This window comes from Lactuca sativa, chromosome 1, assembly GCF_002870075.4.
Source record: "Lactuca sativa cultivar Salinas chromosome 1, Lsat_Salinas_v11, whole genome shotgun sequence".
Lineage (NCBI taxonomy): Eukaryota > Viridiplantae > Streptophyta > Magnoliopsida > Asterales > Asteraceae > Lactuca > Lactuca sativa.
In genome coordinates, this window is record NC_056623.2 from 12879768 (window position 1) to 12899054 (window position 19287).

At 37.6% G+C, this 19287-nt stretch overlaps 1 protein-coding gene across 2 annotated transcripts; it reads left to right on the forward strand.

Moving 5' to 3' along the window:
- The first annotated feature begins 13662 nt into the window (after nucleotides 1-13662).
- On the forward strand, nucleotides 13663-18194 carry LOC111904190 (NAC domain-containing protein 30). Of its 2 annotated transcripts, XM_052767743.1 has the most exons (4): nucleotides 13663-14015; nucleotides 15140-15338; nucleotides 16636-16911; nucleotides 17469-18194. In XM_052767743.1, the coding sequence occupies exons 2-4, from the start codon at nucleotides 15176-15178 to the stop codon at nucleotides 17957-17959; spliced, it is 930 nt and encodes a 309-aa protein (XP_052623703.1). In that variant the 5' UTR covers nucleotides 13663-14015; nucleotides 15140-15175; the 3' UTR covers nucleotides 17960-18194. The 2 variants fall into 2 exon arrangements, with proteins under 2 accessions (XP_052623703.1, XP_052623830.1); XM_052767870.1 differs by lacking the exon at nucleotides 13663-14015 and having other exon boundaries at nucleotides 15068-15338.
- Nucleotides 18195-19287: the final 1093 nt, after the last annotated feature.

The window sequence follows — 19287 nt, forward strand, 5'->3', positions numbered from 1 at the left end:
ATTTTGATAACAAACCTTCATTTATGGGGTAGTAATTTTATACTATTTAAATCAATTTGATTTATTCCACAATTCTATCTTTTTTGAATTGATCAATCGACATTAGTATGTACGCATTCTGCACGAATGCAACTGTAAGTATACTATTTGTTTATGATGTCAATGTTCTTTATTATATTGATTGATGTAGTATACATAAATAACGAAAATTTTCATTCTTCATATTACTGTGGGTTTTGCACACCAAGTGTTCGATAAAATGCCTATGTGAAAATTTTGTTAGTATTAAATGTTACTCATACCTTTTCATTTAACATGCCACTAAACAAAATTGTTTCCACTATTTCATGTCAACCAAATAATCATGGAGGTGAACAACCAACAACATAATGATATTCCCGATTATGATCTAGAATATGAGCAAGATGATGGAAAACAAGTGTATGATTCAGACACTGAAAATGGGGAAGGAAACGACATTGACTACAATAGCAATTCAGATGTTGATGATGATATCTAAAACCCAGTTCCTACAAGATCAAATAGGAAGAGGGGCATAACTCGACTGCCAAAACTAAAGACTGAGTATGTCAATTCTAGTGGCAGAAAAACACTTAAAGTTTGATGAATTGGGTAAGTTTTTGGGTAAGCATAATGCATTGTTTGTTAGCTATTTGAGAGATCTTGTCCGTGAGAAAGTGGGATTGAATGTTAACTATAAAAGTTAACTGGAACAAATTTGCATGTAGATTACATCAAGCCACATCTAGGCAATCCCAAAAAGCTTGCAAAAATCCCTGTTTGTTATCGTGCACTAATTTCTGAAAAAGCTAAGTGGAACAAATTTGTGATATATACACAATCTGAAGAGTTTAATGTACAATTTTTTTTCCAAAACTTCTTCATTTATTTATCATTAACTTACCAAAAAGTGTTTCACAAAATTTTATTGAGAGGTGGTTTCACAAAGGACTAAGAAAGCACGAAAGATGTCAAAGTATGCTCATCGGATGGGATGAGGGGGTATACGACTCTAAGGCAGAAGTTGGTAAGCTTGGTCTTTAGCTGTATGATCTGATTATATTAACTTCATAGCATCGTAGTTAACAAGATTTGGCTTTATATTGTTTAAAATTTACTTTTTTTTTATCAAGATTGAAGAGAAAGTGATTTCAAAGGAAGAAATGCCCCCAAGATCAATTATGTGGTGTAAAGGACGTGAAAGTAAAGGATAATTTAAATGATAGGTTATGGGCATAACTACAACCTATGTGTTTATGCAATGCTTTGGATCTAAGTTTTTCACTAGTTGAACATGTAAATCGAATACCAAAACAAAAACCTAGATCTAGCATATATAAATCAAAAATTACTTATAATTAGGGTTTAGAAGTTTACCTCACTTGTTATGTAGTAATAACAAGTAAGCTTGTAGATCCTTAACTCTTGAAAGCTTAGTGCCTTAGATGTTGCACCTTTAATGGCTTACAAACACCACTAGAAAGAGGATGAGAGGAAATAGGAGAGAATACTTTTAGAAATCGGCTCCACTGGGGTTAGAGGAAATTGTGTAGGCGCCCCAAGAGGTGAGGTCTTTATATAGTTGTGGGCTACTAGGGTTTTATGGAGGAAACCCAAATTTCCTACTTAAGGCTTAAACAGCCCATGGACTCCTCACTTACAGGCCTTGGATGAAATCTATATGGCCTCCCTATAGTTTTTGTCCACTCCTACCTAAGGAGTCCAATAGCTCGGTTTCACAATTATCAATGACTTGCAAAACAACCCATGTTCCTTTAATCCCAAAATTAATTCCAAATTAATTTCTAATTAAATACTAATTAAATAACATGATTTCTAATTAATAAATTATTTTCATCATAAATTAATAAATCAATTTATTATTCCAAATAATAAATTCAACCTCTCTCTCCAAAAGTCATCCTGTCAAGTTGCTAGAGTGATGGCAACCCAAAAGGACTGTGCTACTATCAAATCAAGTACATAACAGTTATATTTATGGGCTTAGACACCTAATTTCAACAATCCAAATATAATTCCAACTTAATTTTTGATTAGACACTAATTAAATAACATGATTTCTAATTAATAAATTATTTTCATAATATATTAATAAATCAATTTATTATTCCAAATAATAGATTTAACCTCTCTCTACAAAAGTCATGCTGTCAAGTTGCTAGAATGAAGGCAACCCAAAAGGATCATGCTACAATCAAATCAAGTAGATACCAATTATAATTATGTGCTTAGACACATAAAATATCATTTAGAAGGCTTAATTTGAAATTAAACAAGACTATAATAAAAGAAAAACGACTTCAAATAAAGTTTCATGATCATAAGATAATATTATTACTTAGTAAATAAAATGTAACAGCCCAAATTTTCAATAATTTTTTTTCATTTTTCAATAACGAAATCATTTCCATAAATTATAAAATCCCAATCACAATTTTTTTTCAAAATCGATAACATCAGATGATTTATTCATAAAACAGATGTCCCCAAACAAAAGGCTAGAGAGTGCATAAATCAGGATCTAAGGGCCCTTACCCTTAGATCTGAACTACCTGAAACAACCAACAAACTATAAGCTAAGGCTTAGTGAGTTCCCCAGAGCATACCCCACATAATTCACAAAATCATATAATCCATATCACTCCCATAAGCCATGCATATAAACATATAGGGATGTCGTGGGCTCCCCCGGGGTCTTACACCTATGTGTCATGCGCTCCTCCCAGGGTCTTTACCTGATATGCCATGGGCTCACATGGTCTGATATCTAAGTGCCATGGGATCCCCATGGTGTTTACCTAGAATTCCATGGGCTTCCCCACATGGTCTGATATCCAAGTGCCACGGGCTCCCCCCGGGGTCTTCCGTGCAAGTATCACAAACACAACTAGCATATCACATACCACATAATCAACTAGCATACCACATAACACATAATGGGCCGGCCTTGGTGCCTTCGACCCATTGGTATGGTGAGGAGACTCACCTTACAAAAATGTTGAACCGATACGATCAAATCCCGACTCACAGCTCCGAACACAACTGCCTAAAATCATCGTGTGACCAACTTTTTCAAAATCCCGAAATACTAAAGATACCCTTAAAGTCAAACTTGATCAACCACGGTCAAAGTCAAAGTCAAGGTCAACAGTCCATGTTGACCCAACTCGTCGAGTGCACTTGCTGACTCGTCGAGTTCCTTCAATTTACAGAGAATCGGGAAAAACCCTAGTCAACTCGCCGAGTTATCTTATCAACTCTTCAAGTTTGAATAGTGTCTAGAAGATCAGGAAATCCTTGAGCCAACTCGACGAGTTCCCCTATGAACTCGCTGAGTTCTCTAGTATGTCAACCCACTTAATACATTAAGCCCTTTTTATTGAACCCAAAGGTTCCAAACTTCAGATCCTCAACCATATAGACGTCTAGGAGGGTAAAGTTTCCAACTTTACCCCCAGAGGTCAGCCAATGAGCTTTAGACCCAAACCCTAACTCCTTTGAAGAGGGTCTTGACCCAAAAAGCCTCTAACTCTTTTCTTCAACGTTTCATATTGCATATATGAGGTTCTAGGGTGGTTTAATCATGTAAAGTTTCTAACTTTACGTACATGTATGGCATTAAAGGGGCTAAAACACTCCAACATGGCTTATTAAGAGATTTAGGGCATGAGGGAGGGCCATGACTTACTAAAAATGGCAACTTTACGTCCAAAGAGGCCATGGGGTGTCTATATCTGAAGTCATAACTTCAAACCATGATCAAGTCCAAGAATGATCCAAGAATAAACTAAAATGACACAAAACCCTCTAACGGAGAGATCTAGCAAATGAATGATCAAGGTATCAGCTTTATACCTCAGTATGAACGCCTCAACATTGAAGACACCAGAGCTACAACCTCTTTCTTCAGCTATGCCCTTCCTGCTTCAATCCTCTTCAAACAAACACCAAGAATGCACTCTTTAAGCTCTCACACACTCACAATGATAGGAAAAGGATGAACTAGGGTTTATCTGGACCAAAGGGGTGGTGAGGGAGGCTAGCAAAGGGGTTTAAGGCCTTTAAATAGAGTGCAAACCCTAAAAATTAGGGTTTTCCTTTCCAGCGTCCACTCGTCGAGTTGGGGCTCCCTAACTTTTCCAGATGAGTCCTTAAACCCGCATCCAAACGAATTCCTACATGACGAGTTGGAGCTTCCAAACTCGTCGAGTTCCAATCCAAAACTCTAAAATACTAAAAAATTAATAATACCTGGACCAAGCGTTACAAATCTTCCCCACTTGAACAAGACTTCGTCCTCAAAGTCTGCTGGTGCGAAAAGGTCTGGGTAATGCTCTCGCATCTCATCCTCCGGCTCCCATGTCCATTCTGAGCCCTTCCGCTACTGCCATTGTACCTTTACTAGCCTCACCTCTTTGTTATGTAGCACCTTAGTTTTCTTATCCAAAACTGCAACGGGCCCCTCAATGTAATTCAGGCTCTCATCCACCTGAATGTCATCCAAGGAAATAACTACAGTCTCATTAGTGACACACTTCCAAAGCTAAGACACATGGAAGGTGTTGTGAATCTGGCTAAGCTCATCCGGAAGGTCCAAACGGTATGCCACCTTGCCCACCCGGGTAGTAATCATGAACGGGCCAATAAATCAAGGCCCTAACTTTCCCTTCTTCCGAAACCTAATGACACCCTTCCATGGTGACACTTTCAGCAAAACGAAATCTCCCACCCGGAAATCAAGATACAAGTGACGCCGGTCAGCATAGATTTTCTAACGGCTCTACACGACCCGCAGCCTGTCGCAAACTTGCTGGATCAACTCGGTAGTCTTAATCACCACCTCGGTGCTTTCCATTACTTTGTGCCCAACTTCACCCCAACAATATGGGTTCCTACACCTCCGAACATACAGCATCTCAAACGGGGGTCAGTCGATACTAGCATGATAATCGTTGTTATATGAAAACTCTGCTAGTGGGAGGTATACATCCTAACACCTTCCGAAATCCAATATACATGCCCGCAACATATCCTCGAGCATATGGATCATCCGTTCGCTATGACTGTTTGTCTGAGGGTGGTATGCAGTGTGGAAGTGTAACTGTGTGCCCAATTCCTCGTGCAACTTCCTCCAAGATCTGGATGTAAATCAAACATACTGGTCATAGACCACCGACACTCGCACCCCCTGCCTGACCACCACACCTTGCATATAAATATCAACTAATTTCTCACCAGAGATGCTCTGGGGGATCGGAATAAAATGAGCACTCTTTGTTAACCTATCCACAATGAACCAGATGAAATCTACACCCCTCGTTGTCCTCAGTAATTTTGTGATGAAGTCCATGGTGATCTCTTCCCACTTCCATATAGGAATGGGTAACGGCTGAACCTTGCCATGAGGCCTCTAATGTTCAGCCTTGACCTTCCTGTAGGTCAAGCACCGCTGCACGAACCACACGATCTCCCGCTTCATGCAGGGCCACCAGTAAATCAACCTCATATCCTTATACATCTTTATAGCCACCGAGTGAATAGAGAACTTGGATTTGTGCGCCTCCTCCAAGATCTTTTGTCTCACTCCCCTAGATACCGGCACCCAGTGTTCTAAAAGGCGCGCCATGGCGTGAGGTGTGGCTTCACCGTTACGAAAAGCTTCATAATGTTGCTGTTACGCGTGGCGCGTGGCAAGGCGTGATATAGCGCGCCATGGCGCGTTATGGCGTGTTATGGCGCATTTTTTTCGTTTGAGACACAGTTTTTTGCTCTTTGCTATGTCTTTTAAAATCGAAGATAAAAGTATTGTGGTTTTTGTTAACTTTTTGTTATTAATTATTGATCTAACAATTCTAAAAAGTAGTTATATTTAATATAAATTTATATTTATGTGGTAATATAATTTTAAATTAATACAAAGTCGCCGTCTTACATCACGCCTTGAAAAACGCCATGGCTCGTTAAGCTTGAGGCTTAGCCTTGCCACCACGCCACGCCTCACACCATTTAGAACCTTGCCGGTACCCACACTCGGTCACACTGTGTCAAGAGACCCCAACCATCCTGTACAAACAAGAAAAACTAACCTGAATCCATTCTATCTCCCAGTTCTCTTTCTTCAAACCCTCCACTTGAGCCTTCTTGATCATATCCAACAATGGAGAGACGACCATCATCCTCAAACAAACGTTCCCGATCGGAGAACCAACCGCCTTGAGGCTCAAAGCATCGACCACCATGTTGGCCTTCCCAGGATGATACAAAATCTCGCAATCGTAGTCCTTCAGGACGTCCAACCATCTCCTCTGCCGCATTTTAAGGTTCTGCTGATCTATCAAAAATTTCAGACTTTTGTGATCGGTAAAGATGGTGCACCGAACTCTGTACAAGTAATGCTTCCAGATTTTGAGGGCAAACACCATCACCTCCAGTTCCTGGTCATGAGTGGGGTACTTCGCCTCATGAGGCTTCAACTACCTCGAGGCGTATGTGATCACATGCCCCTCTGCATCAAAAGTCAAAACCGCCCCTAACCCTGAGATTGACGCATCACAATACACTACCAAATCGTCTAATCCCTCGGGTAATACTAGAATCAGGGCCTCACATAATCTCTGTCTCAAGGTCTCGAAAGCCAACTGCTGGTCCAGGACCTACCGGAAAGTCACATTCTTCTTGGTCAACCGAGTCAAAGGTATGAACATCTTGGAGAAATCTTGGATGAATCTCCGATAGTACCCCGCTAAACCCAGGAAGCTATGGATCTTAGATGCATTATTCGGTACCTCCCACCGTATTACTGCCTCAACCTTGGTTGGATCACCCAAGATACCCTCTTGGTTGATGATGTGTCCCATAAATTGCACCTCTCGCAACCAAAAATCACACTTTGAGAACTTGGCATAAAGCCTTTCCGTCCTCAGTGTCTCCAATACATCCCTCAGATCATGCTCATGTTGCTCCTTGGTCTTAGAATAGACCAGGATGTCATCGATGAAAACGATAACAGACCATCCAAAATTAGCCTACACACCCTGTTCATGAGGTCCAGGAATGCTGCTGGGGAATTGGAGAGACCAAATGGCATCACCACAAACTTATAGTGGTCGTACCGAGTCTAGAATGTTGTCTTCGGTATATCCTCATCCCTAATCGTCATCTGACGATACCCCTACCGAAGATCAATCTTGGAAAACCAAAATGCACCCTCCAACTGATCGAACAAATCATCGATCCTCGGAAACGGATAATGGTTCTTCACCGTTAACTTGTTCAACTCCTAATAATCGATGCACATGATGTGTGACACGTCCTTCTTTTTCACGAACAGGGTCGGTGCTCCCCATGGGGAACTGCTCAGACGAATAAATCCTCAGTCTAGCAGTTCCTGAAGCTGCATAGACAGCTCCTGCATCTCGGGCGGAGCTAGCCGGTATGGTGCCTTAGCTATTGAAGCGGCACACGGAACCAAATCAATACGAAACTCTACTTGCCTCTCCGGAGTCATCCCAGGTAACTCCTCGGGAAAGACATCTCAAAGCTCCTGTACAACCGGTACACCACTCAAAATTTTCAGGGTCTCAGCCCTCGTATCCGAGACATACGCCAAGAATCCCAAACAACCCTAATGAAGAAGTCTCCTAGCTCTCGCAGCTGAACAAAGGGTTGGCCCTTACGAGGACCTCTCTCCATGAATAACCAGTTCTCCCCCACTTGAGGTTCGAACTCTCACCAGCTAACGCTTACAATCTATCATGGCCCCGTTGTCCCCCAACTAGTCCATCCCAACGATCACCTTCAACCGTTGCAACGGTATCGGAACCAAATCTACCCATAACCTCTCCCCAAACACAATCATGATATACCCTCGCAACACTCACAGTACGGTCATCAGCAGTCTCAACCTCCAGCAGGGAATCCAAAGTCCCCGAAGCATCCCGGAACTTCTTGCTAAGAGCAAGAGATATGAATGATCGAGTAGCTCCCGAATAGAAAAGAACATGAGCTGTAATGTTGTTGACCTGAAAGGTCCCTATACAAGTGCACATACATATTATACATATAAGCATAACAAACAATATTAAACAGGAAAAATAGATTACATACCAGCCATGATGTCTGTTGCAGCTCGTGCCTCCTCCGTCGTCAACTGAAATACACGAATCTTCACCGCAGGAGCATCCGCCTTTGCAGGCCGGCCATAAGTGATCCTCATTGTGGCGGGTGTAAGTGCCGCCACTGCTCCTCCTCCTCCATGTAACCTTGGACAATCAGCCTTTTTATGGATGGTCTGGTTGCATTGGAAACAAATCAAGCCCTTCTTGGGGCAATCCCTGCTCAGGTGGCCCGGTTGGCCACACACGTAACATCCCAATCCCGCTACTTGACACGCTCCATTGTGCGGCTTACCGCACTTGACACGCCGGCAATGGCCCTGCTGACCCCTACTGGAAGAATCAAAGGTCTTAGGCTTTTTAGCCAGACCTACCGCTGTCTGAGCCTGCTCTGGCCTCCGCTTGGTGCGGAACTCCAAATCTATCTCCCGCTCCTGGGCCTTCTCTACCATCTCATTCAGGGTTTTGCACCCTAAAAAGCTCAAAAACTCACAGATATCATCCCTCAACATGGAATGATACCTCATCCTCCTCATATCCTCATATGCAACATATTGGGGGATCAATAATGCTCGTTCCCAAAACTTGGCGGTGATCTCTGCCACAGTCTTAGTGGTCTGTTGTATCTCCTGGAACTCCCTCACAATCTGTTGCACCTCGACGGATGGTGCAAATTCCAACTCAAAATGCCTAACAAACTCTTCCATTGTCATCTACGCCACTCTGGTTGATCCCACTTGATGGGTCACCTCCTCCCACCAGTCCCTAGCTCGATTTGTCAACATACGCGAAACAAACCCCACCTTTGCCGCTTTGGCACAAGAGCTCGTGTGTTGGGCGTTCTCTATGTCGGCCACCCAGCATCGGCTAACTATGTAGCCCCGGACCCTAAAGAACTCAAGTCGACCACACGCCTTGAACTCCCGGAACGAGGGAGTTAAGGCCTTGACCTGGCCCGCAACAATCTCGGCTCGAAAGGACCTAAGCCGCTCCTCCATGATATCCATAATCCCCTCCTTGACGGTCCCGAAAATCACTGGGGTGGCGTCAAGAATGCCCCTCATAACCTCGGTTGCGATAAGCTCGCGTAGCCTCTCATCAATAGGCTTAGCAGCATAGCCCGACCCAGATCTTGATCCCCCTTCTCCATGCCGTGTCCATACTGCACTGAAATACCATAAGACATAATGATCAGGATATTCAAAAAGGGGATCCTTCCACACCGGTTCTCCATAGAATTTCCAGATCTAACATTAGTTTGGGTACAAGTCATGTGCTTTTAGTAGTACGGGCCCAATACTACCTTCCACACCTACCTGTACCTTCCCCAAGGCTCTGCTTAATAACTCTAATTCATCCTAGAACAAAACATTTCATATTGTTACATAGCTCAAATCCTAGGCCATCCTAAGATTTACTCAATCCCATCAAACCATAACTCAAATCAATCATAAAAGGTTGCCTTATGCATGTAAATTATACACACAACACGATCAAATAGACTTTCAAATAACATACTCTACCCTAAGACCACAACCAAAAAAGAAACAGGAAATAAGGCTAAATAAATTATTTTGAGGCTACAAGACCCTAACCATATAAAATTTTGAAAACATACAAATAGCAAGATTCATATGATTATAACATTCTGAATATCAACATAGCATGGCTAACATACCAGGGAAAATACTTACTTGATCTCGGCCGATTACGCGCATTGCACTCTCCCTTTTTCTTACGAGAAATTGGTTTTTAAAAGCTTTTAGCTTTGATTTTTGAAAACAATTTTTACCACTTCCTTAGTTTGATTCCTGACACGCTCAAGAGTATGCCCGAATCCCTTAAACCAAGGCTCTAATACCAACTTTGTAACATACCAAATTTTCAATAATATTTTTTTTTTCATTTTTAAATAACGAAATCATTTCCATAAATTATAAAATCCCAATCACAATTGTTTTAAAAATCCATAACATCAGATAATTTATTCATAAATCAAAGTGTCCCCAAACAAAATGTCATAGAGTGCATACTGTGCCATCATGTCGGACCCTTGCCCTTAGATCTTGAAGTACCTGAAACAACCAACAAACTGTAAGCTAACGTTTAGTGAGTTCCCTAGAGCATACCCCACATAATCCACATAATCATATAATCCATATCAATCACATAAGCCATGCATATAAACACATAGCAAGATTCATATGATTATCACATTCCGAATATCAACATAGCATGGCTAACATATTGGGGAAAAATACTTAATTGAGCTCGGCCGATTACGCGCATTGTACTCTCCCTTGTTCTTACGAGAAATTGGATTTTAAAAGCTTTTAGATTTTATTTTGGAAAACAATTTTTACCATTTCCTTAGTTTGAGTCTTGACACGCCCGAGAGTGTGCCCGAATCCCTCAAACAAAGGCTTTGATACCAACTTGTAACAACCCAGATTTTCAACATTTTTTTTTTCATTTTTGAATAACGAAATCATTTCCATAAATTATAAAATCACAATCACAATTGTTTTCAAAATCCATAACATCATATTATTTATTCAAAAACCAGAGTGTCCCCAAACAAAACACTAGATAGTGCATGCCGCACCATCACGCTGGGCCCTTGCCCTTAGATCCTGAAGTACCTGAAACAACCAACAAAGTGTAAGCTACTACCTAGTGAGTTCCCCGGAGCATACCCCACATAATCCACATAATCATATAATCCATATCAATCTCATAAGTCATGCATATAAACATATAAGGACGTCGTGGGCTCCCCTCAAGGTCTTACACCTATGTGTCATGGGCTCCCCCATTGTCTTTATTTAAAATGTCAAGTACTCCCCCGCATGGTCTGATATCCAAGTGTCATGGCCTCCCCCATGGTCTTTACCTGGAATGCCATGGGCTCCCCCACATGGCCTAATATCCAAATTTCACGGTCTTCCATGCAAGTATTAAAAAGACAACTAGCATATCACATACCAAATAATCAACTAGCATACCACATAACACATAATAGGCCGGCCTTGGTGCCTTCGACCCATTTGTATGGTGAGGAGACTCACCTCACAAAAATGCTGAACTGATACGATCAAATCCCGACTCACAGCTCCGAACTCAACTGCCTACAATCATCGTGTGACCAACTTTTTCAAAATCCTAAAATACCAAAGATACCCTTAAAGTCAAAATTGATCAACCATGGTCAAAGTCAACGTCAATAATCTATGTTGACCCAACTCGTCGAGTGCACTTGCTGACTCGTCGAGTTCCTTTAATTCTCAAAGAATCGGGAAAAACACTAGTCAACTCGTCGAGTTTGAACAGTGTTTAGAAGATCCGGAAAACCTCGAGCCAACTCGTCGAGTTCCCCTATGAACTGGTCGAGTTCTCTAGTCTGTCAACCCACTTAATACATTAAGCCCTTTTCTTGAACCCAAAGGTTCTAAACTTCAAATCCCTAACCATAGAGGCGTCTAGGAGGGTAAAGCTTCCAACTTTACCCCCAGAGGTCATCCAATAAGCTTTAGACCCAAACCCTAACTCCTTGAAGAGGGTCTTGACCCAAAAGCCTCTAACTCTTTGCTTCAACGTTTCATATTGTAGATCTAAGGATCTAGGGTGGTTTAATCATGTAAAGTTTCTAACTTTACGTTCATGCATGACATTAAGGGGGCTAAAATACTCCAACATGGCTTATTAAGAGATTTAGGGCATGAGGGAGGGTCATGACTTAATAAAAATGGCAACTTTACGTCCAAAGAGGCCATAGGGTGTCCAGATCTGAAGTCATAGCTTCAAACCATGCTCAAGTCTAAGAATGCCCCAAGAATACGCTAAAATGACACAAAACCCTCTAATGGAGATATCTAGCAAATGAATGATCAAGGTATCAACTTTATATCTCAATATGAACGCCTCAACAGTGAAGACACCGGATCTACAACCTCTTTCTTCAACTATGCCCTTCCTCCTTCAAGCCTCTTCAAACAAACACCAAGAATGCACTCTTTAAGCTCTCCAACTCGTCGATTTGGGGCTCCCCAACTCATCGAGTTGAGTCCTTAAACCCGCATCCAAAAGAATTCCTACACGAAGAGTTGGAGCTTCCCAACTCATCGAGTTCCAATCCAAAACTCTAATATATTGAAAAATGAATAATACCTGAACCAAGCTTTACATAAAACCAACACAAAAATTACAGATAATAAACAGTTAATGTATAATTAATCTTTCGAACGATAAATATTTATATTATAATTATGCACATGAAGGTAAATATGCCCTCATCTAATAAAATGTGAAAGACTTTTGGTTAAGTATGCGTTCCAAATAACACTTCATATTTTTTCTATTAAAAGAACCTAGTTATAAATATTACTATGTTCAATCATCGTTTATATTATTTGTGATTATAATCCAATACAAACATTGGTCGACACCAAGGTCAAATTAAATTCAAATTTCGATGAACCCTTTTCCTAACCTACCTAATATCAAAGTATTCCAACAGCCTACGATATCTAACATTCACCCGACCTGACATCTTATACACAATGCATAATTTTGTCTTCATATGCATGATTTACTTCGTTATGATATAATGCCTTGATTAAATGCAAAATCTTATATTTACAAGTTACACTTTTCTTTGATCCCCACCTCTCTATATATGTTTCCACTCCTTACATCATATACACTAAAGAAGATTAGGGGATGTTTGATACACGAAGATCGACCTCTAGATATATAAAGTCTTGAAGCTAAATATCGAGGTGTTGTAAAAGTGGTTTTTAAAGCTAGTTGGTTGCCAACCTCTTACTTGAACTGCGTTGTCTGCTTACCACCACAACCATCGTTTATTATGATAAAAGTTGTACTATCTATCTCACGGCCAATCTAGTTCAGTGCCAATAAATAAAATATATCAAAATTGATATCCACTTCATTCGGGAAAAGGTCACTTGCGGTGAAATTTGTGTCTTGCAGCTTGTCGGTATTTCACTAAAGGCTAACATCGCATTTTCTTTGACAATTTTTTAGATAGTTTAAGCATTCAAAGACTGCCTATTACAACTGTAGGGACTATTAGTCATTATGTTAATATCATATTGTATTTGATGTATTTATTGTTTATCTATGTTTCCATTGTAGTATAATATTAACATCTTGTATAAATACCCTAATTATTAACCAGAAAGACAAGCATTGAGATATTTCATTTTTGTCTTTTAATATAATTATCAGAAGATTGTTAAAAAAAACTAAGAATAAATTTCAAAAGCTTATAAAAATGGTAAATAATATGATTTGTACCGCATCAACCCGACTCAAAGTTTATATGGAAGGTCATTCGTTGAACATTAGCTATATTTTAGGTGTACTAGAGGTTAAATCCTAAAACTCATGTTTAAATTTTAGCACTTCAACCATTAAGCTTCTATAACGCAATTTGAAAGGCTTCCATCTAAGTGTGGAAAGATTTTTTTTTTTTTAAATAAGTTGGATAGAAATATGTATGGTGACTGAAACCTTAAAGCACAAAATAACGGTAGAGGGTGGCGTGAAAATATGTTGTCATGCCGTCCAAAACAGACCTTTCATCCATAATGCCACATTGCCACCCCCTGCCCCCACGCGCAATCTCTCTCTTTCTTTCTCTGTATATATAGTGTAATTTATGTACCCTCTTGCAGCATACTTCGATCATCTTCAACTTTGCAGATACCACCGAACTTTAACATCCGTTTCCGGTGCAAACATCAAGACAATCAAAACATTTTTTGACCCTAGCAAAACCAATCATCTTAAGTCGTACGCGGTGGTCGTTTCTTTTTATACCAACAGACAAAAAAGGTCAGTTTCTTTTTAGAATTCTGGTTCAAATCAATGTATATGAATATATGAGCTTTACCTAGCTTGAGCTCGAAGCTTTAAAACCCAGGGGTCTTGTACTTGATTGTCGTTGGTATTTCTTTTTGGAAGGTTTGATCTAATTGAAAACAATTTTTGTAGCATATTCAAACACATTCATATTTCTTCGTTTCAAACTGGTTCTAAACTTCTATGTAATAATTATGCTTCTTGAAAACGTGGTTTCCATCTACGTACGTATACTTATGATAAATATGATGTATGTTCCATTGCGTTTATTATCTTGATCATGTCTGCTTCTGGATCCAAACCTTATCTTAAGTAGAATAATGCATGCTTTTAGTGGTTAAGAGTGAGACATAATTAAATGACACGAATAGAATGTGAGTATGTGATCCATCTGTTTGACAATCTCTATATTCATCATTTTTCATGGGGTTTATTTGTTTTCAACTGCCATTGGAACATGAGAAAGAGTCTCACAACACAATAAGTGAATAACCAATCCAATTATGGTTATGAAAAGTGTTGAATTATAGGTTTAAGAGAGAGAAATGGTATGGTTTATGTTGGTTATGGTGATTTGTTTATAATAAGGGTCTTAGATATATAGGGAGAGTATGGGGGTGGAGTGGGGTTATCCATGACCTTATGATGAGGAAACATGGAGTGGAATGCACTCAAAGAAACCATAACATGCCTACCTTCTATTCCCTTCTGTTTATAAACAAAAAGTCAATGTTTTGGGCTTATCTTACATATATACTCTATGTCGTATGTTTACCTTCTTTCTATGTTGCTTCCTGGGCCCCACTACCACATCAAATTATATTTTTCTTGTCCTTTTACAACGAAGAAACTTTGGTATAGGTCCCACATGATATAATAATCATAAGGTCTTTTGTTCACGAGTGGTTCTGAATTATTTGTAACAACCATAGTTGGCTACTAAGTTTGTAGTTCACGATTCACCATATGTGCGATCTATCTATTATATTAGATCTTATATAAGATGATATGCACCACCTCTTGTTCTCTCTTTGTTCCAAGGTGAGCAGCTTTAAAGAATACAGTTTGTAATTTATTTCCTGGATTTTGTTTTATAGAAGGATCAAGAGAATATATAATTGATCAATCGATAGATGGAGTTGGAGTCATCATGTGTTCCTCCAGGGTTCAGATTTCATCCTACGGAGGAAGAACTCGTGGGATACTATCTCAAAAGGAAAGTCGAGTCGCTGCAAATAGATCTTGATGTTATTGTTGACATTGATCTTTACAGAATGGAGCCTTGGGATATTGAAGGTAATCCACTCCAGACAACATGAAATCATTACATGAAAATAGGTCATTTTCATTTAACCCATAAACATGTCAAGAATTGACAGCAATATTGTCACTAAACAATAATATCATATCCCTACTTTGCTTTACGTAAAATGGAGGAAAATTCTTTTTGCTGCAAATCATATATCCAATGCAATTTGCGACACGTTCTTACACTTTAATTAGTCTCAGTTTTTTAAAGTCACAAAGAGACGCGTGGTTTTATTTATGCAAATGTGCTTACACATAATTAATTTCGTAACAATTTACTGATTATATATCATATCATCATATATTTTACCTTTATTAAACTTTATCTCCCAACCTCTATAACGTGTTAAACTTTATCACATCATTGCATAAAAAATATTTAAATAAAGCCCAAGTTTCAAATTTATTAATCAAAAATTAAATATAATATACAATGATATTCTTAATTAATACAAAATGAAACGCCATAAAATTTAAAGAGTGTGATAACTAAAACATATAACAGTTTAACTATTAATATACATAATTATTTAATAACTTAAATAGCTAGTGCTGTAGATACCCAAAAAAAAAGTTAAATAGCATAAAACAATATTTTATTTTATTTTTTTTTGGATAATGAAAGTAAAATATGATTCATACATTACTGTTGAAGTATACCTTTTTTTGTTTGATAACTTGAAATTAAAAGTATTATCAATACTATATATATATATATATATATATATATATATATATATATATATATATATATATATATATATATATATATATATATATATATATATATATATATATATATCCTTAAACTCCATTTTTGAATACATTCTATGTCACCCTTTTACTTTTCATTAAGGAGGTGTTTGGCTTAGCTTTTCACAGCCAAAAGTCCTTTTTGTAGAAGAAAAAAAACAAAAAGATGATTGGCAAACTAATAACTTTTGAAGTTTTAATATAAAGAAAAACAATTTTTTTAGAAAAGTCAGGAAATTCTGACTTTTTATAACTTTTTTGAAAAGAACTTTTAAGCTTTTAAAACCAAACATGCCCTACGCCTCATTAAATTTTACCTATATACAGTTCAAAGCATTTTGAATGATCTAACTTAGCCACATCACAATTTTCTTTCTCATACACACTAATTACGTGATTAAATCTTTATTATAATCTATAAAAAACGTACATCATACACATGATCAGTGTTTTTCAACCAATACTATACCATATTATATCAAATATATGGCAATTTAATTACTTCTTTTTTTGTTGTTTAATACAAACTTAGGGAGGTGCAAATTAGGATACGAAGAACAAAACGAGTGGTTTTTCTTCAGTCATAAAGATAGAAAGTACCCTACAGGCACACGGACCAATAGAGCTACCTCAGCCGGTTTCTGGAAGGCAACAGGAAGAGACAAGGCGGTGCTATCAAAAGACAGGATCATCGGAATGAGAAAAACCCTTGTTTTCTACAACGGACGTGCACCCAATGGCCGGAAAAGTGACTGGATTATGCACGAATATCGCCTCCAATCGTCTCACAATGCTCCCGTTCAGGCAAGTACTTTACATTGATCCTTTAATTAATCCTTTAACTATAAATAAACACAATGTTCATGAATGGTGAAAAAACACCAAGAAAACAAATAGATATATTGAGTCCTGATCAGTCAACCCTTTAGATTTTTTTTTCTGTTCTAGTCTTTGTTTAGGATAATGGAAACAGTGAAGACAAAGCATGCTGTTTTCATGTTTTTTTGTCTTTGATCGAGTGGGTAGCTATTGACTATAGGCGTATAGGTTGCTGTTTTGAATGTGAAAGCTTCCTAAAGTGTCAATATTCCTTCTTAATTGATAGCATGCACCTACTTTAAACTCGTGAAACCCCACTACTTTTGCCACTAAAAGAGGTTAACCTACGGGAGGCATTTGATCGGACCGTTATTCTCTTTCTATTTTTTTGAGATAATTTTTAACAAATTGTGTACCAAGATTTATCTTTTTTTCAATATTATAAAATTTGGATGCGCATTAGAAAACACATGCAAAAAGACTTTAAATATCGTGTATGACCTTTAAATCAAAACTCAACTCTTTTATGTTATTAATTTCAGGAAGAAGGCTGGGTGGTTTGTCGGGCGTTCAAGAAACCAACTCCAGTTCAAAAACAAGGGTTTGAACCCTGGAACAATGGTTACTACATTCGGAACACCAATAATATTAGACCACTTCCACCAATTAATGATACATTTAATTCCTCGCAATCCTTCCACTCAAATCAATCCATGGTATCACATAAACTACCATTTAATGATCAAGATCAACAACTTTCTGCAAATCACTTCCTACTTGAACATTCAAATATCGATAGTCCTTCAGCTTCAAGAAGCTTTGCAACAAACGAAGATCATGACTATGAGAGTGGAATTGATTTTAACCACTATGATAATGATTGGAAGAACATAGAAAATTTACTTGGGTCCGAATTAAACAAACCCTCTTCGTTTCCCTATTCAACCATGCCATTGATCGCCCACAATCATGATAACAATGAGTTCGACTCTAGTGATCAAACCAGCCACCTTTTTGGATGCTTTTCTGACTTGTAACGTTAGTGCAAATATATATCTAAGGCATTATTAAGCTTATGGACTAATAGATGTCGCCTAGTGCATGCATGGTTTTGTTAAGTTGCTAATATCGACTTCATTGGAGTTGACAAACAAAATGTCAACGAAAGTAGATCCTTGGTAAAGACAAAGGAAATAGTTGCAAGTGGTTCCTTTGTAATTGCTATATATATAGTTTATTGAATTACTTTGGTATGATTGTACAATTTAACTCTTAATATCTTTTTTTAGGTTACCTGTTTTTATATTCATTTAGTATGACTATATATATAATACTTTTAATCTCTAAGCGTGATTCAAGAGAGTATATCTTCATAAGGTGGATAGTTGTAACCAAGGTTCTAAATAACGTTAGGCGTAACTTGGCAGCAAGGTCAAACCTCAAATTTTTTCAAGTCGTGGCGAGTCACATCGTTTTTAAGGCGTGACTTAATATATATATATATATATATATATATATATATATATATATATATATATATATATATATATATATATATATATATATATAGAGAGAGAGAGAGAGAGAGAGAGAGTTAGGTTTAAATGTAGATTCACATCTATTATGCGGACGTGTGAAAAATGTTATTTTGTGATAATGACAAAAAAATATGTTGTTTGATAATGTGAATACGTTCAATCTTACATAACTATTGTCATTATCACGCATTCTCACTAATTAAATTGTTTATAAGTTTATTATACACTTTTATTATTATTATTCTCATTCAGTCAGAATGTTGTCAAAATGTTTATTGAGTCGTATTCTCTAAGAATGAAAATGAGTGAAACAATGTATGAGAATAAAAGTAAGTAAGAATTAATGAGAATGCATGGAAATGACAATGGTTGTGTGAGTTTGAACTTACTAAACAACTTATTCTCTTAGTAATTCTCATAGAATAACATTGCCCACACGTCTACACAATATATATATATATATATATATATATATATATATATATATATATATATATACACACACACACACACACACTAGATGTGTACCCGCGCAAAGCCGCAACTATAAATAACTCTTTTGGTGAATAGTTTCTTGCGGTGAAATAATTATTATATTTTATTATTAGTTATTATATAATAAAAAAATTACCGTTTTTAAATAAAATATTTATGTTTAAAATTTATATTTATATTGTTTGTTTATACATTTGATGTAAATTAATTAATAACGAGGTCTGCTTAAAGAAATATAAATTAATTTATATATATATGAATTTAATATTTTAAAGTTGTTATTTTGCTCCAAATTAAATTTCTAAATAACTTTCCTTAGTTCAAATCTTTAA